The sequence below is a fragment of the Ictidomys tridecemlineatus genome, chromosome 15 (genome assembly GCF_052094955.1).
Source record: "Ictidomys tridecemlineatus isolate mIctTri1 chromosome 15, mIctTri1.hap1, whole genome shotgun sequence".
Taxonomy (NCBI): Eukaryota; Metazoa; Chordata; class Mammalia; order Rodentia; family Sciuridae; genus Ictidomys; species Ictidomys tridecemlineatus.
The window spans coordinates 29170429-29197368 of record NC_135491.1 but is presented as its reverse complement, the minus strand read 5'-3'; the positions used below and the strand labels follow the sequence as shown (position 1 = coordinate 29197368).

At 52.5% G+C, this 26940-nt stretch overlaps 1 protein-coding gene across 2 annotated transcripts in view; it reads left to right on the top strand.

The window, feature by feature from the left end:
* Positions 1-26940, top strand: part of Znf423 (zinc finger protein 423) — a 317088-nt gene that overhangs the window by 88903 nt on the left and 201245 nt on the right. For both annotated transcript variants that reach the window (XM_078032268.1, XM_078032267.1), the window contains exon 3: positions 16981-17181. In XM_078032268.1, the coding sequence (XP_077888394.1) occupies positions 16981-17181 (201 nt within the window). The remainder of the gene's footprint in view (positions 1-16980; positions 17182-26940) is intronic.

The following is a 26940-nucleotide window of genomic DNA, read 5'->3' as shown; positions in this document are numbered from 1 at the left end:
TCTCCCTCCCACTTTCTTTCTAGGCAGCACTGGGGAGGGAACCCAGGGCCTCGCACATGGCTAGGCGCGTGCTCTACCAGGTAGCTATGCAAGCCAAGTCCCGAGGCCTCGCTAAGTTGCCCCGGGCTGGCAACGCGCAGTCTCCTTCCTCAGCCTAGTCGTGGCCTCTGTGCCTGGTGTCCCAGCTGCTCTACGACTTGGGGTCTGCCTGTGCGTCCCGGGCCTCCCATGGCTGACTCTGGCTGGAGACACGCAAACGTCTCTCAAGCGTTTCTTGGAGTGGACTGACGTCCCATCCCCTCCGGTTTCTCTCTGCTCCTGACTCCCAGGCTGAGTCTCCCCTGCCTCCTCGGTGATGCCCACCTCTCTCCCCAAGTCACCGTCACGTCCCCTCTTTTAGTTCTGTCGTGGCGCTGGCCCCTGGCAGATGTGCCTGTGTCTCTCTGTGGTGGCCTCTCTTCCCCACCAGAGGGTCCTTGGCCCTATCCTGGATAGGTCTGGGTAAATGCTCTGTGAGCACGTAGCTGTGTCCTAAGTCCTCCTGCCTCTCTCCTGGACAGGACCTCGAGGCTGGTCCCAGGGCCCTCCTGCCTGTGATTCAGCCCTGGCTGCCGGCAGTGAGGAGGAAGTCACTTCCCAGAGGAGTCTGCTTCCCAGAAACCTCCGGCCCACTTCCCCCACCGCGGCTCCCCCAGGGGCTTCTGGGAAGCCCTCCTGGCTTGGCCCCTGGAGGAGGGGGACGACTTGGGTCTCCATGTCTAGCTGTCAGTAACCAAACCCAGGAAGCCTCCAGTTTCGTGTCTGGGAAGGGGAAACCCTCTCTGCTGGTGGAGAGGAAGCTGCCAGCAGAGAATTCCCAGAGTGGGGATTTCCTAGACTTTCCCTGGGATCCTTGGGTGTGAGGAAGAGACCCCGCCATGACTCACCCCTAGCAGAAACACGTGGGCGTTTGTGCACACATGTGCGTGAGTGGGCACACGTTTGAGTGACACCCGGAGAGGGGGTGGGGGGCCGTGTGGCACAGTCCTTCCATTCAGGGTCAGCTGCTCAAACCCTGCACCACGTGGCCCTTTGTCCTCCAAGTGGCTGGAGCAGGGAGGGGGAGGCAGAGAGGACAGCTGAGCACCGTGGACTTCAACAGGCCTCCCTCCAGGGGGTGCTGATGCAGGTGGTCCTGTGACTGCATCTCCAGAGAATCTTGTTAACCCCCAGCCTCCTGGGGGGGAGCCTTTTGCAGAACAAGGAAATCTTCCTGGAGACAGCAAAGTCCCCGCCCCCTCCCCCATTCGTTCCCTGGCCCGATCATATTTAACCAGGAGTCACGGACCCACGCGATTCCCCTCTGGATGAAGCTTTAAAGGCAGACTCTAAAAACCATCCCTGGAAGAGATGACCACAGCACAGGGTCAGGTGGAACAAAGTGTGCCGAGGTCACAAGCCAGCGTGCGGCTCAGGACCCCATTCTTACACAGTGATTGCTGTTATGTGTCCGTAAATGCAGGAGGGGACAGGCGAGATCCTGTTCATCAAAGTGGTCACAGCCCAAACCTCTGGGTGGCGAGATTTCAGGTGATTTGTACTATTTTCTTTATACTTTTCTGTATGGCTTGCGTCTTTGACATCAGTCGCCGTTTATCTTTGTCATCAGAAATAACAGGAAAGCTTCATTTTTGTGCGAAAGAAAGATACTGAGACACAGTTCTGGGGAGAAAGCCAGGTGAGACAGGGGCTGGCCTGATGGACGCCTTCATCGGTGCCAAGGTCAGGACAGGTGGCTGCTCATTGAGAGTGGGGACAAAGCCACCAATTTGGGTATTTCTGGGCTGGCCAGGTCTTTGCTGTGTCCTCCCCGGAGGTCGCTGGACCCAGATAGCCCATGGGGTCTCATTCCTGCGACCCTGTCTTTGGAGGATCTTGGTGCTTGCTGGATGTACCTCTGTTAGTCCATCTGCTGAGGAGGTGGGCTGGCACCTGGACTCTTTGCAAAGCTGCAGTCCGTGATCATTAGTTTTTTTCTTGTGGCCTGGACTGCTCTGTTTACTGCTTTCTGCACAAGAGGGTGACCCCAGAGGGACTCAGCATGGTATCCTGGGAAGCAACCCCCTGCTCAGAAGGAGCACCGTCTCTTGGGGGTTAGAACCCCCGCCCTGCCGTTCTTTGGCTCCTGGCCTTAGTTTCCCCATCTGTAGCGATACCTACCCCAGAGGGTGGGTCGTGGCCGCGGGTGTCCATCAGGATGCCTCCCCTCCTCCTCCTCCCTGCACAGAACAAGGGCTTCCTTGGAAAGATTTGCAGAAACTGTTTTGAACTCTGACCCTGGCCGCATCTTGCCTGTAGCAAGTGGTCACGTGACGTCACCCGGTGCGATTTCTTAGCAACGGCTGCTTTTGGCTGGCCGGCCGTCAGATGCTCTCCTATGGAGAGGGTTGGAGTGATTTTTTCCGTTCGATGTGCACTCATGGAAGGGATTTTAGGCAGTACCTGGCTCCTCCTTAAATTAGACTGTTTCCATTCTCATCTCCCCAAAGGTGCTTTCCAGACGCAGCTGGGACTCACAATCTCAGCCTGCCCACAGGAGGGGCAGGAAATTGGTGAGAAGTCAGAGTTGGAGCCTTGGAAAAAAATATTTTTTTTTTTTTAAAAAGACACAGAGGTAGAAAATCTGCATGTACAGTGCCTAACTTGCTATTGTCCAGCAAGCGGTTCTGTCTGAGAGGGTCCGCTTTAGGGCACGACCCGGCTGGCTTTAATTCATCATAGTGCGTGTTCATTCATTCACTCAACAAATAGTTCTTGCACACCTTCTCTGAGCCAGGTACTCTTTTAGGTGCCGGGGATTCCACGGTGACCGAAGCTTCTTCCCCAGGAGAACCCAGTACTTTGGTACCATTTAATTTTTTAAGCCATAAGCTCCGCCCCTTCTCTGCTCCTTCTTGCCTTCTCCTGCCCCACTGGACAGAGGGAGGAGTAGGAGGCTGGGTGGGTCCACCCACACAGGACCCCATGGCTCTGTGAGTGGCCTTGGTTCCTTTCTTTGGAGCCTCTGCCATCTAAAATTTCATGCTTCCCCTCTGACTCTCTAATTTATTCACCATTGGTTCTTTTTAAAAATTTTTATCATTTGAAATTTTTCAGTAGCTCAGCCATGGAGTCGATTTAAATGAAATATTTCAGATATACAAAAGGGAACAAGGACCATCCAGGGTGGGCCCTTGGGCCTAAGGAGCGTGATAGCACCCGGCAGTCCTCCGCTTCCCCCCTCCAGGGCTCGGCATGAACCCCTTCTGTGCACGTCTTTCTTCTTGAAATGTGTGTAAAGTATAACAAAATAGTATTGGTAAACGCAGTTTTAAACAATATCAACGCTGTCCTGTCTTACTATAACTCACCAATATATGGATTTATACATGCATACACGTATGTGGTTTCTCTTTCACAACTTGCTTTCGCCCCTCTCTCTCAACATTATATTTGGAAGATTAATCCATCTTGCTGCACGTAGCTCTGTTTCATTCATTTTAATGGCTACGTGAAGTCTCTTCCATACGTGTACCCACTTTATCCATCTCCTGCTCATGGAGTTGTAGAAACTTTCTAAGTTATTTCTTTGGCTATTGCAATTAATTCTGCAGTTTTCACCATGAACTCTTTTGTCGTTTTGTAAGCCTCAGTGGAATGCCTGGGTCAAAGGTCATGGCACTAATGCCCTTCCCCCCTCATCCATCCCCCACTATAGGCTTCATTTTAGGTAACTTCTTTCACGGGGATCCAGAAAATGTCCCTGGATTGTGTCTGAGAGCTCCCCGTGTGAGCCTCACCAAGGGGGAGTTGGGAGAGCTGAAAGATCAGGGACAAGCTGTCCCTCCCAGTGTGATGGCCCCCGGGCCATTTGGAGGAAAGAGGTCCTTTGCCTCTCCTTCTGAGCTTTCTTAGAAAAAACCTGTCTCTTTGGCAACAGTAGTGACAGAGCAGATTAAAGATGCCCGAGTTTGCGCTTCTCTCTGATTCATGAGGACAAGTCAGGGGAGTGACCTTCAGCATGTCCTTTTTAGAAATGGGAAGATTGAGGCTTGATGGGTCTGAGTAGATGCCCTGAGATGTCCGTGGGACCCCCTTAGTCCAGGAAGGTGCCCCCTGCCTTCATCCCACACTCCCCACCACACCTGGAGGCCAGGGGTTTGCTCTGACGGTGCACAGAGTTAGTCCTGCCATTTCGAGAACAAGGTTTGTTAACCGGGCACCCTGCTCATCTAACACCCTCCACGCAACCTGGAAGCAGGACCTTGTTACAGATGGGGATGAGGGTCAGGGTGGGGAGTTAGGGACAGAGCTCACAGAACAATGTAGGCATCTTCTTAGGCCCCTTCCACCTGTGCTCATTTTAGGGTCTTTTCCCACCTCCAACAGAGCAGCCATTGCTGCCCAGATGTTCTGTGGGCTGAGGAGCTGGCCCATTGGGTCCCCATCCCCTCAGCTCCATCCCAGTGGGCTCCCCAGGGAGTGTCCTCTCCTGCCTTTGATGCAAATTCTTGCACTTTGCCGATAATATTCTGGGCTCTTCTTAACTCGAGGGGGTCAGCCGCAAGGCATCTCGGCAATTTATAATTCTTGAAAATTCTGTTTGGTGACACGAGTTAGCATTTAATAGACACCCTGCCACCTCCTCTCTCCCTATTGTGACAAGCTCCTGGCAGAATCCTTTTGAGACTCAGGGTAATTGCACCACGCTGCGAGAGGGAAGACCACGTTGCGCTCGAGTGCGTCTCAAAAAACGTCTCCACAATAGACAGTCAGGTACGAGTTTGCTGGGCTTCAAGGTAATGATTTAAACTTAATTTGACCCTCGATGAAGGAGCCATGTTTCCGGTCGGACGCAGCCTTTTGGTTTGGGCTTGCCTGCCATGTCTTCAGTGGCAATGCAAATAATTCCTTCATAACAAGTGCCTGTCAGAGGATGTCTGCTGCTGACAGCTAATATAGAATTATTGCCCCTGAATGCATTTCTGTAATTACTTCCCAGAGATCTGTCTTTGTGTTAGAAGACATTTCACACTTTAGTAACATAAGTGTTTTGGGAGAGCACGAGCAATAATTATGAACAGTCTTTCCGCGAAAATAAACCTAAAAAAATTATGAAAGCTAATGCTAAGATGGGTTAGAGTCAGGGAGGAATTTCACGTGAATCTGATTCATGTATATTTATTCCTAGTATAATAACCTTTCCTGTATGGAAACTTTTTTTTTTCTTTTTTAAAAAACAAAAGCAATAATGATTACAAAGAGCCCACTCTCTAATTTTTGAACCCTACTGAAAGTGAAAACTGATTAAAAGTGACAAGTTGCTCGAGACTTGAATAAAGAAGCGTCATCGCGGAGCCCTGATAGGGAGACATTTGCGGTAATGGAAAATGAAATGATTCACAGTGTGATCAATAAAAAATTAGCAGCATTTAATAAAAGGTTTCTGCTTCATGTTGACTAAAGCACATCGCGAGCAGTTTGAAATCCGAGTTAAGTGACGGTTTGAGGATGAGCGTGGGGGGTGCGAGTGGGGTTCGGGGTGTGCGTGTGCATATAGATCATGCCGAGATTGGTCATCGCGGGGAGGCAGCCGGGCCCCCTGGGGTGGGTCTGGAAGCTTCCTGTGTGCTGCCCACTTGACCTTTGACCTGTGGTTAATCCTCCCCAAGCCTCTGCTCCTTGGTGTGTGGGAATGTGTCTCCATGCATCCTAGGCCAGCGAGCAGGAGCACGGTTCCCCTCAAAATCCAGCCCCCACGCTGCACCCAAGGGGGCATCCGGCTGAAGCCTGGGCTGCCTTGTGCTGAGGTCCTGCAGACCTCCAGGACCGAGGGTGTTGTGAGGCTCGGTCCCTTGGCCGGGATTCAGGAGATGTCCAGATGTCTTACTGCCCACTTGTGGGTCTTAAAACACCCTCTTGGGGACCGGAGGGGAATCAGCAGAAAGCCAGCAGAACGTAGCAAGTGTTGAGGTTAAGCGCTGGGGAGACCCAGGGTCCCAGAGAGCCTGCTGCTGGTCCTGAGGTGGCCTGGGGCATTGCCATCCCCCCACCCCCACCCCAGGGGGGCACCTGGGCTGGGGCTTTTCAGAAGCCGAGCTCCTCCCTCAGTAGTGACATCATGGCAACAAGCTCTCCATCAACCTGGTCCCTCTGCTGCAGGTGGCATTTAGGTGTTCCCGGTAAGCAGCCGCACACCAGGCTGTCTCCAGGCTGGCAACTAGTTCATTTTTAAAAATGTATATATTTTAGCTGTAGATGGACACAATATCTTTATTTTGTTTTATTTATTTAAATGCGGTGCTGAGGATCGAACCCGGGGCCTCACCCAGGTGAGGCAAGTGCTCTGCCACTGAGCCCCAGCCCCAGCCCAGCCCCAGCCCAGCTGGCTACTTTTTAAAGGCTGTACACAGTCTCTGCTCCGTGGCTGGAGAGAGGGGGTCTCTTGGTCTCCTACGGCCACCTGTGGGCTCGACAGGAAGTCTGGGGATGGAGGGTCACTGTTGGGGGGAAGCAGCTGGCCTCTGGGAGCTCTGGGAGCCTGAGCTGGTGGCTTCCCAGTACCAGAGACTCCCGGAGTCCTGGGGTGGTGGGGGACTGGGCCCTGATCCTGGTTACGTTGCCCTCGTCTCGTTCCTCATCAGAGGCAGACCCGTGGCCGGGGCTCTGCCCGGCTGCCTGGCTGGCTCGCCCCTTGCACAAATTGTATTGAGAACCTGCCTTGTTCCAGGGCCACGCTGGGTGCTGAGGGGCAAGAGAGGGGGATGAACAAAACCCCTGAGATATATCCAGCAAGTCCCTGAGCTCAAGTGGGGGTCCCGACTCCACGTGGGTGAGGACCGTGGGAGTGGGCCAGGAGAGCTGGCCTGGGGAACTTCTGGACACTTCCCCGTCTGACACTGGGGCTGGTTCCTGAGTGGAGCCCGGGCAGGAAGCAGCAGGCAGAAGTGATGTGTCCTGAGTGCGGGGGCCACGCTCCAGAGCTCTGTTCCCAGGCCCGTCCCCGGCCACGACAGATCACCGAGGTCCACTATTTAAACAATGGCTCTTCCTTAATTTGTAGACGGGGCCCACTGAGCCGGGAGACAGTGCTTCCTGGCCTGACGCATCACTGCCGGGCTGTGGCCCAGGCACTCTGGGCTCTGGGTCTGCACCCTCTGTGCTTGTCTGTGACCTTGAGCCACCTCCCTCAGCCTGCTACTGGTTTTAGGGGGACACATCCCTCCACTCCCCTCCTTCTCTTTCCCTCGTGAGGCTTTTCTTTCTGCCGCCACCACAAGGGGGTGATTTTCACCCCAGTCTCCTTGCCTTGAGTTCTGTGCCAGGAGCAGGAGCAATTAGGAGCGTCAGTCTCTGGCGCTGGCCACAAATTAGCTGGATTTATCGAGCTCCCCACGCGGCCCTGACCATCCTCCTCGCTGCCTACCTCCGGCCCTGCTCTCCGTCTCCCCCTTCCCAGAGATGACACATGACAGCGTGAAGAGGGCAGAATGGTCACCGCCTCAGGAGGTCACGAGGAAGTAACAGCATACAATTTTCATGGTTCCAGGGTGGCTTCGTCCAACTGTTCTTCATTACTGCACGCGGCGAGATCAGTTTTATTAAGATTGGAAGGCTCGGAGGAGCGTCGCCCTTAACTACGCACTGGATTTTTATTTTTTATTTTTTGTGAGGGTGTTTGGATCGCATCCTCTTCCTTCTTCCTGTCCCCCCTCCCCTCTCTGTCCTCTTGCTTTCCACCCATCCCTGTCCCATCACCGCTGGGAGCTGGGTGCAGGTGTGCTGTGGGTGGAGGAAGCGGCACCTCCCTGAGCCTCTGAGGGCTGGTCTCGTGAACCCCCCAGGGTGAGGGTAGAGCCATTTGTTCCTGTATTTCTGGAACACAAGCAGGGTGCCTGTGACAGACTGTCAGTCTCCTCGGGGTGAGGAGCTGTGGTTTGTTCTTTGATGCAGGGAGGTCACCTGGAAGGTGGCCCTCATGCAGGGAGCTCACATCACCCTGAACAGGTGATAAGACTGTCCTCATGTGCTAGGTGAGGAAACCGAGGCTCCGAAGTGTAAGTCACCAAGATCATGCAGAAACGGACAGGAACCTAGGTCCTGAATCCCAGCTGACCTTCCTAATATGTTGGGCAGATAACCCGAGGCTTGAGGGGCCCTGCTGGGAAAGTCACCAGCAGTCTCCACCCGTGTCCCCCGGGCTGCATCCAGCACTCCAGGACGTATTGTTTGGTGCACGCTGTATTCCTTAAAACTTGAAGTTAATATTTTGAAAGCAAGAGATTTTTTTCATAAAAGTAGAGATTTCCTCCTTGAAGAAAAAAAAAAGTAGCCGCGGTCACACGGGGCATGGCGGTCACACGGGGCATGGAGTTTCTATAGGATGTACAGAGGTTAGCAGGGGCCACACTTGGTGAGCCTCTGCAACTCTGTCCTGCCCTTACTCTTGCCAAGCCCTTTCCGGGCATTTGGATAATGGGGGGCGGGGCGTGGTGAGATTTGGTCTTCTCATGATCTAAGTGGCAGTGGGTTGATTCACCCACCTGAGCCTGCTTTGCTCTCTGTGAAATAGGTCTGATGGTAGCTTCTTCCTTACTGAGACACAGGTCACGAGATGAAGGTACTGATGAATACGTACGTGTGGTCTGAGGGAAGCTGTGATCATTATGCAGCTCACCACTTTTGACCTCAGGTTCTAGAATCTCCCATAACTGAAGTGATGTTTTCTGGAAGGTTCTAGACATTTCCATGGGCAGCCTTGGACCTCGTGGAGAGGATTGTCCTGTTCTCAGTTCCTTGTGGCCAGCCAGGACCGACCATCCCAGCGAGGCTCATGATGCACCCCGGTCAGGTGCAACATCTCGGATCCTGGCTGGAAATTCCATCCAGAGAGCCATCGGCACAGATCGGGGCCAGCGGGCACCCCGCAGACAATCATCCGGAAGTTGCCTCCCTATTTAAGAAGCTAAATGTACGTGGCATTCTGTGTTAAAATATTTGCCTACGGCTCTTCTGCCAAGAGAACCCGTCAGGCCGAGGGTTAAACGCTACCTCCGTGCCTGCACTACAGACATTTTAAACCTGAAGATAACAAGGGCTGCCTCTCAGAACTTGGGGCCAGCAGTGGATGCACGAGCAGGGTTCCTAAGGGGGGTTGGAGTCTCCTTGCCCAGCTTGGCCCTGTCCCTCCAACCAGGGTAGGCAGGCTGCCGGAGGAAGGAGGTTGGTGGAGAGGTTCTCCTCTGCAAACACGGCCCCGGATGGGTGTGGACTTGTGGCTCAGCCAGTGCCCAGGTTCTGAGAGTGCTTTTGCCCTCGGGAATATGTTGGTAGGAAATATACAGGTCGAGAGGAAGAAGTATACATTTTCTCTTTAAAACAACAACAACAAAAAAGTAGGGGGTGGGGTTCTGGCTCGGTGGTGGAGCGCTTGCCTAGCATATGTGAGGCACTGGGTTTGAGTCTCAACGCCACATATAAATAAATAAACTAAAAAATATTAAAAAGCAAATGTAAACCCTTCCTGGGCTGTTTTTCCCACAGCCACCGATAGGGGGCGAGCCCCGGAGAAGTGGGCTGCTGATTTGTAAATATATTTCCATGCTGTCTCCCCAGGCCTGGGCCCAGGGCCTGTCTGTGCAGGCCCAGGTCAGAGGTCATATTTTTTAGGCTTGTCACATCCTCAAGCTTGCACGGCCTGGAAGGAGAGCACCTTGGATTCAAACCTAGAGCTTTCTCTAATGGATTTTATTTCTCAGGGGGTCTCTATGGATATTTTTGTGCCTTTCAAAGGGGGATGTGCGCTGACATTCCTCATCTTCGTCCTCAGGAGCTCATCCGGGCCTCCTGGGAGTCCTCTCTTTCAGTATGACCTCAAATTCTTGTCTGCATCACGATGCTGCACGTGTTGGGATAAATATTGGCAGCGGCAATAAGGCAGAATGGTTTTCTCAAGTGGTATTTTGACCCAGGTGCAGGCTTTGTATTTATTACCGCATTAACACTAAGTGAGTGTCCGAAAGGGTGAGTGACTTGTCCAAGGTCTCCCGTTTCTGAATGGTGGACTGTGGCTCGGACGAGCTGGCTCCCAGGTCTGCCATTCCTTCCTGTTCTTCCGCTGTCATGCGCACAGTCCCTGGAATATGAGCCCAGCTGACTGGTGTTTGTGTGGTTGTTAATTCACGACCATCTTTATTCTAAGACCTTTGGTCCCTCCAGACTCTGTGCCAGTGCCCTGTGCCTCCTGGGCAGTGCAGGCTCCCTCCTCAGCCCCTGACCTGTCTACAATCCACTGCCTTCTGCAGAGGTGGAAGGCACGCTCTGCCTTCCAGGTCTGGCTGGGAGGAGAAGGGACACGTGGGGCAGCCTTCCCAGGACCTGCTGGCTCTCTGGGCTGACGGCCACCGCCCCTGTCTCCCTTGGCCCCACTCCTGGCTCTGGCCCTTCTCCCTGCTGTGGGCACCCCCTCTTCCTGCACCCTTCTTCCTCCTGCCTTCCCCTGCCCCGGCTGCTCTGGGCTCTGACACCCTGCAGGGCTCCGGTGCTGGTTTGCGTGTGGTGCTTGCTGTGTGCCCGTCCTTGGGTGGTCCTGCTTTCAGGTGAGACTCACCCCTCCCTGGTGCAGTAGGAGGGGTTGGTGTCCACCGTGATCAGCTCCTGACGGACATGGAGGGAATCAGAGGCCCAGGCAGGAGATGCAGCTTGCACGAGGCTCTTCGTGTTGGGGGCTGGAGGGCATCGGCCGTCATTGGCACCCAGATGCCCGGCCACCCTGGGATGACGGTGCTCTCCCTCGCTGCTGTACCTCCACTTCAGCAGCTGTGCCTTCACCTGTCCACTCATTTGCCACCTGGTATTTAGTAAGTCTCCCTCTATGCCAGGCTTTGTGTGGGCTTGGAGGGCCCCAAGATAAACAGGACCAGGAAGCACCCTGTTAGTCATGGCAAACATGCACGGTTGTGTCTGGCACACAGTAGACGCTCAGTAAACATTTGCCGAGTGAAGGGAGGGAGCGAGGGCAGGTGGGGGAGAGTGTGACCGTGGGCCCTGGGTGTCTCATGCGTTTCAAGCTCTGCCCTTGTTTCCTCTGTCCTGGGAACTCGGAAGCTGCCAACAGTCTCCTGCCTCCAGTGTGTGGATACTCAGCCCGGAGACCCCAGAGGCAGGGCCCCCAAATGTCCTTGGGAGGGTCTGAGGATGCCCAAGGATCCATGCCAGCTGATTCCCACGGTACCTCCAAGGAGGAGAAGAGGCACCCCCGAGTGAGACTCTTCCTGATGTAAGCGATGGCTGGGGCCAGGGCCCGGGGGACACTCCCTGGTGTTTCTGGCTGAGGCTCTCAGCTGGCCCTCATGACCACGAGGTAGAAGGCGTCCTGTTCCCAGACCTGGCAGCGGGGAGCAGCCGGACTCCCTGGGCCCTCTCCCCTTTTCCTGTTCCCCTCTTGCTGGACTTGGCCGCTGTCCCCGCCAGCCCTTCCTCCGGCGTGCCCGCTTTGCCCTGAAGCAGGGGACATGCAGGCCGAAGCTCTGACCTCCTGCCGTGGGCCTTGCGGGTCCTCCTGAGTCTTGGTTTGTTTCCCCGTCTGAAAGTAGGAATATCCAGCGGACCTACCCCGTAGGGTCTCTGTGATGGAAATGGGGAGAGAGAAAACGTAGACTGCACCGGGAGCACCACCTTCGGCTGCAGGGGGAGGCTGGGCCACCTTCTCCATCTGTCAAGGTCCCTGCTGACCCTTCCCTCGGGGGGGCCTGGGGTCACTGCTCTGGCTGCACAGCCCTTTCTACCGAGTCCCACTGACCTTCCTCTTATCGTCATCTTGAGTGGAAGCTCTTGCTTTCTCATGAGAAGCGGAGGAGGCAGAAGTTTTTCCGTTTTCTCTTTGCTCATAGGAAGTCTTCTGAGTCGGCGTGTTGGGTGCGGGAACTTGGTTTTATGGGGGGTGGTGTTGGGGGGTGTCCACTAGTGTGGCTGTGCCTTCTTTCTCCTGGTCTCAGGAAGAAGCTGGTGGGACAGAACAGCCTCCTCATCTGTTAGGCTGAACCATTGCAGAGGGCCAGGACCTGACTTTTTTGACCTCAAAAGATGGCGTCTTCCTATGGTTCACCTAATTCTTACCATCTGACAATCAAAAGTGCCATAACACCACCTTTCCTCTAGCTCCTGTGTGTGTGGATATTGAGACTCACTTCTCTGAAACCAGTCCATTTACTGAGCCCCAGTTTGGGGGTGGTACTTAGCAACAGCAGGTGCATCTCTACCCCCACAGAGCTTGCGATTTGGCGGGGAGTGCTCTGGCCAGCTGTTGCTGTGTGGCAAACCCCTCCAAACGCAGTGGTCCTAAGTGACCGTTTCTTGCTGTTTCTTACTTTTCCCCTGGCTGACTGGTACTGTTGGCGGTCTCACTTGGTGTTACTTGTACAGTGGCAGCCACATGGTGATTGGGATTGCCGACATCTGAATACTCATCGGGGCTGGATGTCCAAGATGGCGCACTCCCGTGGCTGACAGTCGGTGCTGGAGGCTGGGAGTCCATCTGGGACTGCCAACTGGAGCGCCTGTACGTGCTCTGTCCATGTAGCTTGGGCTTCTTTTAGTCTGGTAGCTGGGTTCCCCGGGGGAATGTCTCAGGAGACCAGGAGACTCAGGGGAAGCTGCAAGCCTTCTTCTGACCTCGCCTCCGACACCCTGAACATCACTTCCATTGCATTCCATTGGTCCAGAGAGTCACCGGGCTGACCAGCCCAGCAGGAAGTTGTGGAGGTGAATGAGAACCCTCTTCTTTATGAGAGGCAAGGGTTCACTGCAGAGGAACAGGTGGGATGGGAAATCTCAGGGTCGTCCCTAGAAAATCCAGACTGCCACGGTGAGAGTAAGCCAATCAGCCCACAGACGTACAAGTCGACACGGCGCCCCGTGCACCAACTGCAATGGGAAGGGGCCGATGGGGAGAGAGAACCTAAGTGCCGCTGGAGCTCGGGGCTGTGGGGGTCCGAGTCAGGTGGGGGAAGAATGGAGGAACCCTTCTTGGCAGGGAGCAGGAGTGTGCAGCCCTCAGCAGTTCGAGCGATTGAAAGAGGGTCTGAGTGGTGTGCAGACGGGGGTAAGACAGAGAGGTCAGCGGGAGCTGTGGGGAGCTTCAGCAGCCATGGCAGCCCCTGCCCCCGTGACTATGATGGGGTTTACAGATTCCCCAGCACCTGGCTTTTCCCCCTCGGGTGTGTGCTGTAGGGGACGGTGTGGCAGTGTGGTTAAGTGTTAGACACACCTGGACTGGAAACCTGGCCCTGCCACCTCCTTCTGACCTCACCTGTAAAGTGGGGACATGATGGTGACAGCTCATAGGGCTGCCTGGTCGTGCTTGGCTGGGGCTGGCTGTTTTGGGGTGCCGGTTGGAAAGCACCATGCTGGGAGTTGTCCAGGGTGGGGCTGGAGATCAGGGAGTAGGGAGGTTTGTCTCCTGGACGAGGCGGCCAGTGTTTTCCTCCCTGGTGTGGTTTCCTGTCCCCTGCACATGGGCCTGGAGGGAGAGGGCTCTGATGGGAAATCTGTTTAGCCAGGGCCTTCCCTGAATGAGTCTTCTGCTGTCGACCGTTCCTGGGAGGACTGGGAGGGCCAAAGGACAGGCCAGCGAGCCTGCTGACAGGAAGGCCTTCCCAGCCCAAGGCCTCAGCAGAGCGGAGATGAGCTGGCCACCTTTTACAGCCTGATGACTTGGCTTCGTGGGCCCCTGGGTACCTGGAGGGGCCAGCAGGTCAACGGTAGCTGAAGCTCAGGAGTCACTCCCTGTGTTGGAGACCCCACGAGCTCAGGGTGGGGATTTAGACGGGGCCAGCTGCTGTGCCTCTGGGCTCTGCCTCCTCGGTGCTGGCTTGGGTCACATTTAGGCTCAGGACAGTGGCCAGGGAGACCTCAGCAGCTGGGCAGGGTGGATGTGGAACAGGCACGACCACCTGTCCTGACGGGGCTGGGGAGGGGAGTATGGAAGGTCCAGTCCTGTGGTCCTCAGGGTCTCCCTGGCCAAGCGCTGAGACTGTGCTCACCTGGACGGCTGCCTTCCGGGCTCCCTGTTCTCAGAGCTCCTGCCTCCCGGGCCTCAGAGAGCGGGGGTCCCCGGCAGGCGACAGATGTCCTGCGTCATTAGCAATAGTGTGTGTAAGTGCCATTCCTCGCATGGTTTGGGGTGACCTTGCGGAGCCTCAGCGTTTCATCTGCAAATGGAAAAAGAGCACCATTTATTCTTTCTCCTTTTGATGAAGTTCAAATACTGTTGGGCATAAGAGTGCCTGGCCAAGAGTCCAACCTGCCTGGGGGGAAGGCTTCCTCTTCTCCGGGTCCTGTTTTCTTGGAGTCAGCAGAGGGGCCTGGAGCCCTGGGTTGTCAGGATGCCTCTAACCTTATGCAGGCCGCTGACTCGGCCCTCTCTGGCTCCACCTTCCTGAGGGTCAGGCTGGCTGGGCTTGTGACCCTCAGCCAGCCCAGATGTGGAGGGCCAGACCTTTGTCTGCCCCGCACAGGGCTCCACCTCTGCCCCTGTGCCCCCCTCTCCTCTCCTGGCCTTGTCTGCACAGCCACGCTGCCTTCCCATTAGTAGCCAGCCGGAGGGGAGGTGACAGTTCCTTAAAACAGATTTATACTCTTGGACGACTTTATGGGCTTTTGCCTTATAAAAACCCGAGAGTTGACATTCTGATTTATCTACTCCCGAGTCAACAGGATGTACCAGATTTAAAGAGATCAAATGCATTGTAATGTTTGTGGTTCCAGTTGTGGATTAGATGAGCTGTTATAGAAAGTGCTGCCGAGTAAATATGGCAAAGGGTGGGGGGGGCAGGTAATTTAAATATGTCTATTAAACTGTGTGTTAAATAAAGTAGCACAAGCGTGGTGTGGAATGTAACTTATTATCTGGAGAGTCCGTGTAAGTAGATAAAGCTGGAATTATGATTCTTTTTTAATTCTCTACAGATTTTTTTTTTTTTTTTTTTTTTATTAAGGGAAGAGACAGTAAACTAGGAATTTTTCAGGGACGGCGCTTGACTGCGTAAACATGGTTGGGTGATGACTTATAATGTCGAAGACTCCAAATGATGTTTCTCATTTCTCGAGCTTTCTATTTCTTGCCATTGCTGCCACAGCAGATCAGATTCCCCGAGATAAATATGTTGCCTGGCTTTTAATGGGATTTCTGTATTGCTGGGAGTTGGCTTGTTCCAATAATAAAAGAACCTAAAAATTGTACATCCCTTAATTGGTAAGAAGAGAGATGTTTTGATGGGCCACAAATGGAAACATTGATTTTTACTGCCTCCGCCGCGTGGCTTGCCCCGTTCCCCGCCACGGAAGGCGGCAGCTGGCTCTCCGATGAGCTGATTTGTGTTCGCAGGTTCTCGATGTCGGGTGCTTGGAAGCACGTGTTCTGCGCGGCCGGGAGAAATAGAGCCCTTATAACATTATCTTGTGTCTAAGTTGAAATATTTATAGGACCGTGGTTTCCACCTTGAATCGAATGCATTCTTGGTTTTGTTTCTTTTTTGCTTTGGTGACCTGCTCTCGGGCATTGAAAGGTTGTGTGTTAGGTCATGGGCGTGATGGGCGTGCAGACATACACGAGTCGCCCCCACACACCACACACGCACAGGTGGGCATGCAGTTTTGCATAGAGATTTGCACAAACATGTTTCTACAGAATAGAGATCTCTTTGATTTCAATCAGTGCTGCTAGTGTTGGGGTCTGTTTTCCAGGATGAGTGTGGGAAGAGACAACACACTCTTCGATTTTCAAATCCAGGGGTGAATGTATTTTAATGGGCAGATTTACTCTGCTGAGGTTTATTGGGATTATTGATATGTTATGAACGTTATATTTACCATTTTTTTGTTTGTTTTTTGGTACCAAGTATTGAACCCAGGTGTGTTTAACCACTGAGCCACATCCCCAGCCCCCTTTATAAATATATATATATATATTTTTTTTTAAAAAAATATTTATTTATTATTTAGGTGTAGAAGGACACAACACAATGCCTTTATTTTTATGTGGTGCCGAGGATCGAACCCAGGTCCCGCCCGTGCTAGGCGAGTGCTCCACGGCTGAGCCACAATCCCAGCCCCCCTTTTTATATTTTATTTTAGAGAGAGGGTCTCACTGAGTTGCTCAGGGCCTCACTAAGTTGCTGAGGCTGACTTTGAACTCATGATCCTCCTGCCTCAGCCTCCTGAGCCCCTGGGATTACAGATGTGCACCACCGTGCCTGGTATTAAATCACTGTTATCTGCAGATGAGCCACTCGCATGCGCAGGGCTAATCACACAGTAGGTATTTTATTTCAAAGAAATGAATCCAACCATTCCCACCCCGACTCTCACTCTCTAGGCAGCCCTCAGGCCCCAGTGAGAGGTTCGGCATGTTTGAGTTTGCAGTCTGACTGCAAGGTCCCCTGAGCACACCCACCTCTTTTATTCCACAATCAGAACATCTTTGCAAGGGGCTGAACCAACATGGCCACCTTGGGCGCCTTGTGTGGAGGGAGAACATGGCTTAGGGGTCTCCCAGCTCTAAACTGCAAGGTTTGTAGGGGGAAGCTACAAGTTGAGGTGTGCTAGGAGCAGCTGGTGGGAGCTCTGCAGAGGCGTGTAACAGAATTGGTTTTTTAGGAGACAAATGCTACAGTGTTTTCACCTCCCTGAGGGGTCATGACCCCCAGCAGCCAGGCACGGAGGAAAGATGACAAGTAATCCCCCTAGAAGATTTGTGCCATGAATTAAAGAATCTAGTCGAGAATTATGGCACCACATGCTACAAAAAAACCCCCATATATTAATATACTGAGAGGTGTCAAGAATAATGGACCCCGGGAGGTAGAGTAATTAAATGTATCTTAATAAATGCCGGGCAATTCTTTTAAAACCCTTTCCCCAGACCCCGTCAGCTGACATGGACTGTATTCTTCCTGTTGGCAGGAGGCCTAGAAGGAGAGCCGGAGAGTGATCGGAAAACCAGCCGGGCGCTGGAAGACAGGAACAGCGTGACAAGTCAAGAGGAGAGAAATGAGGACGATGAAGACATGGAGGATGAGTCAATTTACACCTGCGATCACTGTCAGCAGGACTTCGAGTCTCTGGCAGACCTGACGGACCACCGGGCCCACCGCTGTCCTGGAGGTAATGCTAAATAGCGCCGGGATTCTGACAGGTGGTTACACGGATAATTGGGCATAGCAACAGCTTGAAGCCTCAAGTGAGATTAAAGAATTAATAATGTAATTTTACAGTTAATGTCATTTTATTGTGGTGTCTTGGGTACCCTGGATCCGCCTTTTAAAATAAAATTAAAAATAAAAGCAACAGCTTTCCAACCGACAGGAATGGGGTAGAGGCGCCCCGTCCCGGGTCCCCGTGGAACGGTGCTCTGCGGCACTCGGGCCGTAGTGGGTGGGTCTGCACCCCCCGATTCCTTGGATTTCCTTTAGGAAACCCAGCGATGAAGAGTTTGTTAGTGTAGAGTTAAGCCAGCTGAAGTGTGTGAGCTCTGAGGTTTCTGATGGGACAAGGAGGATTGCAAAGACCAAGGACAGCCTGTGCAGAAAGGGCCGTGGTCCCACTCCGGGCTTGTCCTTCCTCTCTGGGTAGGAGGAGAAGGGGAGGCCCTGAGGTGACCCTCCATATATTTAGTGCTTTGGAGAAGGTGGGCGAGAGCAGGGTTTCCCTAGGAGCTACTGCAGACTTCGTGTGTGTGTGTGTGTCTGTGTGTGTGTGTGAGTGTCTGGGGCAGGCGGGGAGCTAAAGGACATGTTATTCCTTGCTGTGCGGCACCCGTGGACAGGGATCCCACATTTCTGGGTCCTGAGTTTGCAGACAGGGAATTCATAGCATCTGTGTCCCTTACACCCATCACGGTTGTTGACGAGACCCTTTGGATGCTGGTTTTTGGTTGGGGGCCAGTATGGTTAAAGGGACCTGTCGCCTAATTGGGAGTAAATTTTCTGATAAGGAGTAGTTTGACACTCAAAGCTCTTGCTGACCCTACTTCTCGTGTCATCTTGAACGTTTGGAAAAGCCAAGTGTTTGTGGGCAGCGGCTATGACTTGCCCTCTAGTGACATCAGTATCTGCACAGCCCTTGCCAGACCAGGTCAGGTGCAAATACCAAGAGACCTGAGAGGGCTCTTAGCGTTTTGAACTTTCTGTTTCTCAGTGATCCAAACTCCATTCACTGGGAATTTGTGGTAGTTCAACCGGAGGCAGAGATGATGGGTAATTTATAATCTTCAAATTGGAATTGGAAGGTGCCTATAGTGTTTGCTTTTCCCGTCCCCAAAACACCGAGATACCAAGGATGAAAAATTCTGCTCCACGAAGATCATAGAGCTATTTGGTGGCCAAGTTAGGACCTTTTCGGGACCCTGGGTTATTGACCCTTATCCTGTTTGAGAAAATAATAGACACGGGTGTATTTTTTTGTTTTTGTTTCTGGTACTTGGGATTGAGCCCAGAGGTGCTTAACCACTGAGCCACATCCCCAGCCCTTTAAAAAAAAAAATTATTTAGAGACAGAGTCTCACGGAGTTGCTCAGGGCCTTGCTCCGTTGCCGAAACTCACAATCCTCCTGCCTCAGCCTCCCAAGCCAGTGGGATTGCAGGCGTGCACCACTCTGCCCTGATGACACTAGTGTATTTCTTAATTTAACCAAGAATCGAGGTGGAATTTAACTATAAGAGAATGAAATCTAGTCCCTGACTTTTTAAAAACAATCAACTCACTGATCTTCTAATTAAGAGCGATTCTCTTTCTTCTCTAAGAGCCAGTGAGACCACTCTGTGTGGTCCTGAAAGCCGCCCGACTCTGCTCAGCAGGTCTCTCCTGAGTCTCTGCGGCTCCTGGAGGGGACCCCACCTGCACCACCCACTGTGGCCGCTCTTCCCTCCAGCTCTTAAGTCCAGCCCATTCTGTGTCTTTCAAGGACATTTTTGAAGACGGTGGGGCTCTAGGTGGAGAAGGGAAGCCATGAGACTTCAGGGCTGGAGGCAGTCGGGTTCTGTGCCAGCAGAAAGGAACGGCGGTTAATTGTGCTCCTTCCTGGGCAGGCTCCCCTTCCCAGTGGCGGACTCTCTTCTCAGCAGCTTCTGACTCTGGCTGCCATCCACGGCAGCCCCGTTGGCAGGGTCCCCAGCCATCCTCATCGATGCCGGTGGTATCTACTGAGAGTCTTGCCCACTTCCTAACAGGACCCCACTAACGACCTCCGTGGGGACGCGGGAGCCAGGAATATCCCCAAACCCTGGGGCATTGGAAGGGAGTCAGAAATTCCTTGAAAGACTAGGAGAAGCGACCTTGCCTAATAACCTCCCCGAGAAATTCATTACCGCCCCGTGAAGGGGGACCCGGTCTGAAGGAGTCTCCCTGACGTGGACCGGGGTGTGAGGAGCCCTCTCCCCCAGGACTTGGGTTCTCAGGATTACCCGAGCCAAGGTGGCCCACCGGGAATGGCCCGCGCGCTACTCCAAAGGGTTCCCTTCTAAGGTGTATTCTTGCTTTCTATCTATGTCCCACAGTGTCTCTGAGGCTGTTTTTGTGTGTGTGTGTGTGTGTTGGGGGGTGGGGTGGGTATCAGTTCAATCCTCAGGGATTTTTAATATTTTTAAAGTTGCCGATGAACCTTATTTATATTGGTGCCAAGAATGGAACCCAGTGTCTCACACATGCTAAAGCGAGCCTTCTTCTGAGCTGCAACCCCAGCCCTAAATTCTGTTTTATGCATCGGACTTGAGTGTAAGGTGTTGGAAATTGGCTTCTGTTTTCATATTGGAACTAATATGAAAAAAAAATGCCATAGTGAAATCCCAGTGACTCAGGAGGCTGAGGCAGGAGGATCGAAAGTTGGAGGCTAGACTCAGCAGTTTAGTAAGGCCCTGTCTCAAAATGGAAAAATAAAGAGTGATGGGGATGTGGCCCCAGGGTTAAGCATCCTTGGGGTCAATCCCCAGTACAGGGGAAAAAGATTAGCAATAGTGGGCCCTTCCAGGCCAGACCCTTGGGTTTGCTGAATAATCACCATTGGCCCATCAACAGAAGTCACTAACCTGCTACCTGCTAGATGCTATATAAGGGACGATGCAGGTGGACATTATTGTCCTTCTGGAGCGTGCATTTTGAGGAAAGATGGGCGTTTTACAGTTTTAGAGACATTTCAGAGAGGGCTGTGTTCAGCTCAGGCCGGGCAGGCTGTGGGTACCGCCAGAGGTTTCTGAGAACAAATGAATCTGATGCTTAGATGAAGGGTCTATCTGAAAATAAACAAAACCAAACAAAACAAAACGTGTTGTTTCTTCCCTCAGCAATCCACATGGAGCACTCTGTGACTAAGTGTGCGGGGATTTGTCCCTATCATCATGAGTCAGTTCTGCCACGGACACCAGCATGGTGTCTTCCGATTTCCCCGAGTTGTGACACTCTATCTGGAGATAGCCTCAGGCCCCACAGGGTGAGGGCTCCTCCCACTGCAGGTGTGAAAGGTGAGCTCCAGGTTGTGACCTGGCTTCTGATGGGTGGGGCCCCACAGTCCCTCTCTGGGTTGGACTCATTTGCTAGAATACTTCAGAGAACCCAGGGAAGCACCTGCATTTGCCAGTTCATTGCAAAGGGTCCAATCCAAGCTCACTGAACCCCATCCCTGTTTTGAGGGTGGCTTCATTACGCAGCCACGATTGATGAGATATTGGCCGTTGGTGATCACCGTGAGCTTCAGCCCCTCTCTGGCTCCCTGGAGGCTGGGGACCAAATATATATCTCACCATATACAAGTCTGCCAACTGGGCGGGGTCTTCTCTGCTGTCGGGAATCTGGGCTCCGCCCTTTCAGCTGTGGGTCCTTCCCAGCATGGGGGTCTTGGGTGTGAACGACTCTTGTCCCCTGCAGAGACGGTCACTGCTGGAAGGTACAGGAAGGTCATCCTTCCAGGCCCTCCGTGTGTAGGAGCAGGACCATGCAATGGGGGTGGGGTGGCGTGTGTCTATGAGATGCAGTCCTGCATGGAGGGTTTCTCCCCCCACGTTTTTTCTTGGTGCATTATAGTTGTACACCCTGATGGGATTTGCTGTTATGTATTCATACATGCACACAATACACAATATAACAATATGATTTGACCGATATCACTCCCCCGCACTTCCCCCCCCCCTTCCTCCCTACAGGTAGTTTGTAAAGAAACCTGTGGCGGCCGGGTTCAGCATTGTATGCCTGCAATCCCAGTGACTCAGGAGGCTGAGGCAGGATCAAAATACAAAATATAAAAACGGGCTGGGGAGGTGGCTCAGTGGTTAAGTCCCCTGAGTTCAATCCTTGATACCAGAAAATTCTCAAAAAATAAAAAACCCCAAATATCAAAACCCACTCGGAGCCAGGCGCAGTGAGGCACACCTGTCATCCCAGCGGGTCTGGAGGCCCAGGCAGGAGGATTACAAATTCAAAGCCAGCCTCAGCAACTTACTGAGACCCCGTCTCTAAATCAAATATGAAAAAAGGGCTGGGGATGTGGCTCAGTGGTTAAGTGTCCTTTGGTTCAATACCTGGTACCAAATAAACAAGACTTGCAAGGCATAGTGGCCTGTGGACTCTCTGTGGCCACCTGGGAGGCTGTAGTGTCGGGGGCGGAGGGGCAGTGCATGCTCCCTTCAGAATCCGAGAGAGCGGCTGTGAGGTTTGCAGACTTCTGGGTGAGTTCTGCAGCAGGAAGGGCAGCCCCGGGCCCATAAGTTGTCACAGAGTGGACTCTAAGAACACGGGCCGTGTCCCTCCTCGGTCTCTGTCTCTCTCCCATTCATGTCTTAGGAGAAAACGACATTTAAAGGTACCAAACGTTGCATTTTTATGACATGAAATGAAACAAGCGAAAATCATGTTCCCAACCACCGTGTGATTTTTCCTTGCTTCGCTCCCGCCTGCGCCCACAGGATGACAAATGTTGACATGCTTGGAGTTGTGGGCACATGCCATTTTATATTCTGCAATCGGCACTTAATGCTTTCTGAATGGATTCCCACATTGCTATTCAGTCTTTTCCTTTTTTTTTTTTTTGAGTGTGTGTGTGTGTGGGCTCTTTCTTTCTTGGGTTTATTTATTTATTTATCTGTCTGATTGTTTATTTTCTCTCTTTTTGATTCTGGGGATTGAATCCAGTGGTGCTTTACCACTGAGCTACATTCTCAGTGTTTCTTATTTCGAGACTGGGTCTCACTAGGTTGCAGAGGCTGGCCTTGAACTTGTGATCCTCTTACCTCAGCCTCCAGAGTCCTGAGTGCCTCTGTGCCCAGCTCTTGTCTTTCAAATAGCAGTGCTCAAAGAGAAAGCTTGAGTGGCCTGTACTGGGTCCCTGTCCTATAAACATGTTGAATTTTTACTGAGAGCCCAGTAGATGAGGGTGTCTGCACAGAGAGATAGGCTGACTCCCGGAGAGTGCGGGGCTCGTCCTGTGTCTAATGGAGACGTGGTTTGTGGGCACCAGGTCAGGAAATGGATCCGTTGGCCGTCTGAATTGCTGAGGATTGAAAGTCCTGGTTAATCCAGGTTCCACCGTCTCAAATAACGTTGGAACAGGGAATAGGCTGGCGTTGGTCTTGACACGATTTGTGGCATGGGCCACACCAATTTGAGCTCTGGAAATGGTTGTGTTTTTTATCGTCTTCTGGAAGCCCGGAGGACTTCAGCGACTTCAGAAAGTGTCTCTGGGAACTGCCCAGGGCACCGTAGACACGGGTTTGATTTACCCATGGGCCGATTCCAATCTTTTATGTGCTCATTGAAGCTGGTCACCCAAGGACCTTTAGTCTGGATTCAGATAGAATGCTTTATCACTTCCTGGTATAAATACCACCTTTTAAGGGTAGTCTGTGATTTACTCTGACCGCGCTGCTTTGGCCTAAATTAATGAGGCCGACTGCCCGAGCGTGTTGGGTGCTCCGTCCACGCTGTTGCAGTGTCTGGACCTGACTTTTCCAGTGACACTCCTAATTGTGTCCACAGCGGGCTATCAGCAGGGGGCTGCACTGGGCCAGTCCTGGGATGTGCCAGTCCAGGCCCTCAAGGCTGAGCCACCTGGTGGCTTTTGGAGGTCCGTGGTCTCTTTACTAAAGGCACAACAGGCATTTTTTTTTGTTACGGGGAGGGAGAGAGATGCAGGTGGAGACCCCATAGAAAGACTAAGGGCAGTCACAAGGGGCTCCGGGCACTCCCTTTGAGGAATGGGAATTGCCTTCAGCTCTGGATTGGAGCTGAGCTTTGGTTTCTCCCCTTCAGCCATCATTCCCAGTCCTCAGACCCAAGCCCAGCTCCTCGCTGGGCAGAGAGGGCCAGCTCTGAAGCAGACAAGGTTCTTGCTGCCCCCAAGAGACAGTGCTGGGGCAGATGGGTAAACAGGTCCTCCTTTCTCCTCACTGCAGTATGGGCTGTGGTTCTTCCATTCTTCATTTAGTTAGCACTTACTGCATACTAGGCATGTGGTACTCTGCCTGGAACATGACTCTTCAGTCCTTCCCGATTGCTCTCTGTAGCCCCTGTGCCCACACTGCCCATGTCCCTCACCCCACACCCCTCAGCATGTTCTTTAATTATTCTGCAGTGGGGTTTTTTTAAATTAATTAATTTTTTTTTATACTGGGAATTGAACCCAGAGGGGCTTAACCCCTGAGCCACATCCCCTGGCCTTTTTATTTTTGTTTTTTGAGACAGGGTTTTGCTAAGTTACTGAGTCTGGCCTTAAACTTGCAGGCAGGCCTCCTACTTCAGCCTCGAAAGTCACTTGGATTACAGACCCGTGCCACAGCCCGGCTGGCTGGGCAAAATAACCGGGCAGGTGACGAGCAACTTGTGAACGTTGATGCAGCAGGAGTGGGAGCCGTTTATTGTAGGACAGGAGGGGTATATATACATTCCACACAGCTTATCTTAATTAACATAAACTAGATACAGCAGTCAACCAATAAGGAATCTCCACACTTAATGGCTCACTGGTGCCACCTCACAAACCACTCCCCCTGGCAAAATGCCAGGTGCCATCCTGACTTGTTTACAGACTCTAACAGACCCGTGCCACTGTGCCCGTCTCTGCAGTGGTTTTTAGTGTATTTATCGCAGTCTCCCTCACAACCACGCGACTTCATGGAGACCACAGCCATATCTGCTTTGTTCTCTGTTGTGTCCTGGTCCAGCACCTGGCACACAGTGGTGCTTAATACATGCTTGTTGAATGAACCATCTCATCTAGTCTTCACAGATGCAGCAGGAAGGTACGAGTTAGCACATCCATTCCCAATTTACACGTTGGCCAGCTGAGGCTCAGAGGGCTGGGGGGTGTCACTCAAAGTTACCGGACCTGTAAGTAGAGGCGAGACTTGAGGTGTGAACAGCGCACCAGGAGAACGCAGGTTGGGGACTGTGACGGTTCCAAACTAAACTCCAGATGTTGCATTTTTGAACACTCAACTTAAAAAAAAAAAAATAAGGAGGACTTTGTTCAAATAGCAACAGCGGAAAAAAATAAAAAGTGTTCCCCAAGGGTTAATTTTGCTGTTCCTCCTTCGACGCCCTTAGTGAGGGTCGGGACTGAGGAGCGCTCCCAGCCCCTCTCAAAGGCAGACCCTCCTTTTCTGGCAAAGGTGAGATGCTGCTGCGTAAAAAGCCGAGTGGAAAGTTAATTACACCCTGGTTTATTCAGCTGTGGCCAGAGTGACCTGTGGGCCCCGATTACAGGGCTGGGGCTGCGTGAAGGCGGGCACCTTTGCCAGCCTCACTGCTGTCTGTTGGCTGGCCAGCGCCTGCCTTTGTGAGCCAGCTCAGGCCCTTTCTTGCTCCAACAGCATGGGGGGCCTTCCTGGCTGGGGGGTGCCCCTGGTCCTGGCTCCATTCAGGCGATGCAGAGTGGGGCCAGGGCCAGCGCTGGGAGCCACACTGCCAAACTCACAGGTGCAGGACGTGGTCTCTGCGTGTGCACAGCGCCTGGGTGTCAGCCGACACCACACAGTGGTAGAGGCCTGGAGCTCCAGCACGATCAATACCCCCGATGGAGAGCTCTCCCTCCCCATGCAGACATCGCCCGGTAGAAGGCACGGAGCGAGAAGTGGCCCCCAAACCTGCAGAAACCAGGGCGCCAGCTCACTGAGGGACATTCACTAGTATGGAGGGGACGAAGTCAACCACTGGGGACGCACTGGAGAAATCTAATGAAAAAGGCGGGCCTTCTGCTAGGGTAGAAAGATTCGGCGTCATAAATAGGTCACTTTCCCCTAAATTAACCTAATGTTACCCAGTGGAAGTAACTGTAGGGTTTATTTAGAAATGGAGAATAAAAAATTGGCATGCAAGGCCGGAAGGAGTATTTTGGAAAGGAAGGTGGATGTGTATGGCATCCAGATGGGTTTGTTCTGAGTGGACCAGGGGATTTGGACCAGGGACCAGAGGTGGGCCCAAGGACGTCCACAAACTTGGTGCAGGGGAAAGGTGTCTGCATATCCGCGTGGGTCAGACGGACAGCTCAGGGCCTGGGATTAGGAAGAAGAAGGGGTCGTGGTCCTGAAAAAAGGAAATTGGATCCCTTCTTCATCCCTAATGCCAAACAGACCCCAAATGGACCAGAAATCTAAACAGAAAAAGAAAACTTAAAAATACTAAAAGAAAACATAAGAGAGATTTTTAGAAATTTCAATTTAATAGGATCAGGGTGAGGAAGGCCTCTCTAAATATAACCCCAAACCCAGAAGCCATAAAACAGACCAAAACATTCAGCTACAATAAAAAAAAAAAAGTTGCATTGCACAAACCATAATAAATCAAACCAAAGACACACATCTCAAGCAAAGATATGTCCCTTAAAAGTGTAAAGAGCGCCTACAAACACTAAGAAAATAGCCAATCAATCAGCAGGGAACAGGGCGAAGGCTGGGGATGCCTGCCCTGCCCAAGGCCAGAATCCTCGCTGGTTGGTTTGTGCCACACTTGTGGCTAGATATTTTGAATCTATCCCATGTGAAAAGGACAGAAATGGAATCAGAAAAAGAAATACTAGTGGGATCTTAAACATTTTTAAAAAGATTCAGAGCTCCGTTTATAATAAGAAAACAGTAAATTTAAACCACAGGGAAATACCATTTTTAACCTACCAGATTGGCAAAGATCAAAAAGTTTGCCATCCCGTCTCACTGCTCAAAGTGTGCTGCTCCGTGTCAAGGCTTGGGGTCTTATTCTCCCCTCTGGCCTTAGGAGAGCCTTGGCTTGTGGGCTAGAATATATAGTAGGTGCTCAATAAATGTTTGTTGCTGTCGTCCCCAAGGAGGCTACAACCCCCCCCCGCCCCCGCCAGGGAAAGAGGTGCCTGTGAGGAGTGGAGAGTGGACAAGCTCTAGATGCAGTGCTTTGGGCTCAGCTCTGTGTACCAGGCCTGGACACAGCAGGTCTGCGATAACGTGGGACCAGGAAGGGGCATTTAGAGTGGGAAGAGATGGCTTTCTCCTTCGACAAGTGTTTATTGAAGGAGTCCTGTAAGCAGAGACTCCTGGGCCCTGGCGACATAGAGACAGAAGATGTCCACTTTAGAGATTCCTCCACTTGTAAGAGGAAGTGCCACGGGTGGCCTTGAAGTAGCCCCTTCTCTAGTGCCTTTAAGAGGTGTTTCAAGGTACAGAGAGGTCGCCCGCCACCACTCTCCAGGAAGGTGCCAACTGTGTGCAGCAGCCTGCCAGGGGATTGCCATTTGGGAGGAAAGGGGACAAGAAGGTGGGGGGGGTACTGTGGACACCTTCCCTAAGCTCTCCCACTCCGGCCTGGAGTTCCCCATTAGCAGGAGCTTGGGAGGCCAGGGGCCCCGCGGACTGCAGTTCTGAGCTGGGCTGGGGCAGCTGTGCCCTGGGTCCCCGTGGTGGTGTGTGCCAGTGT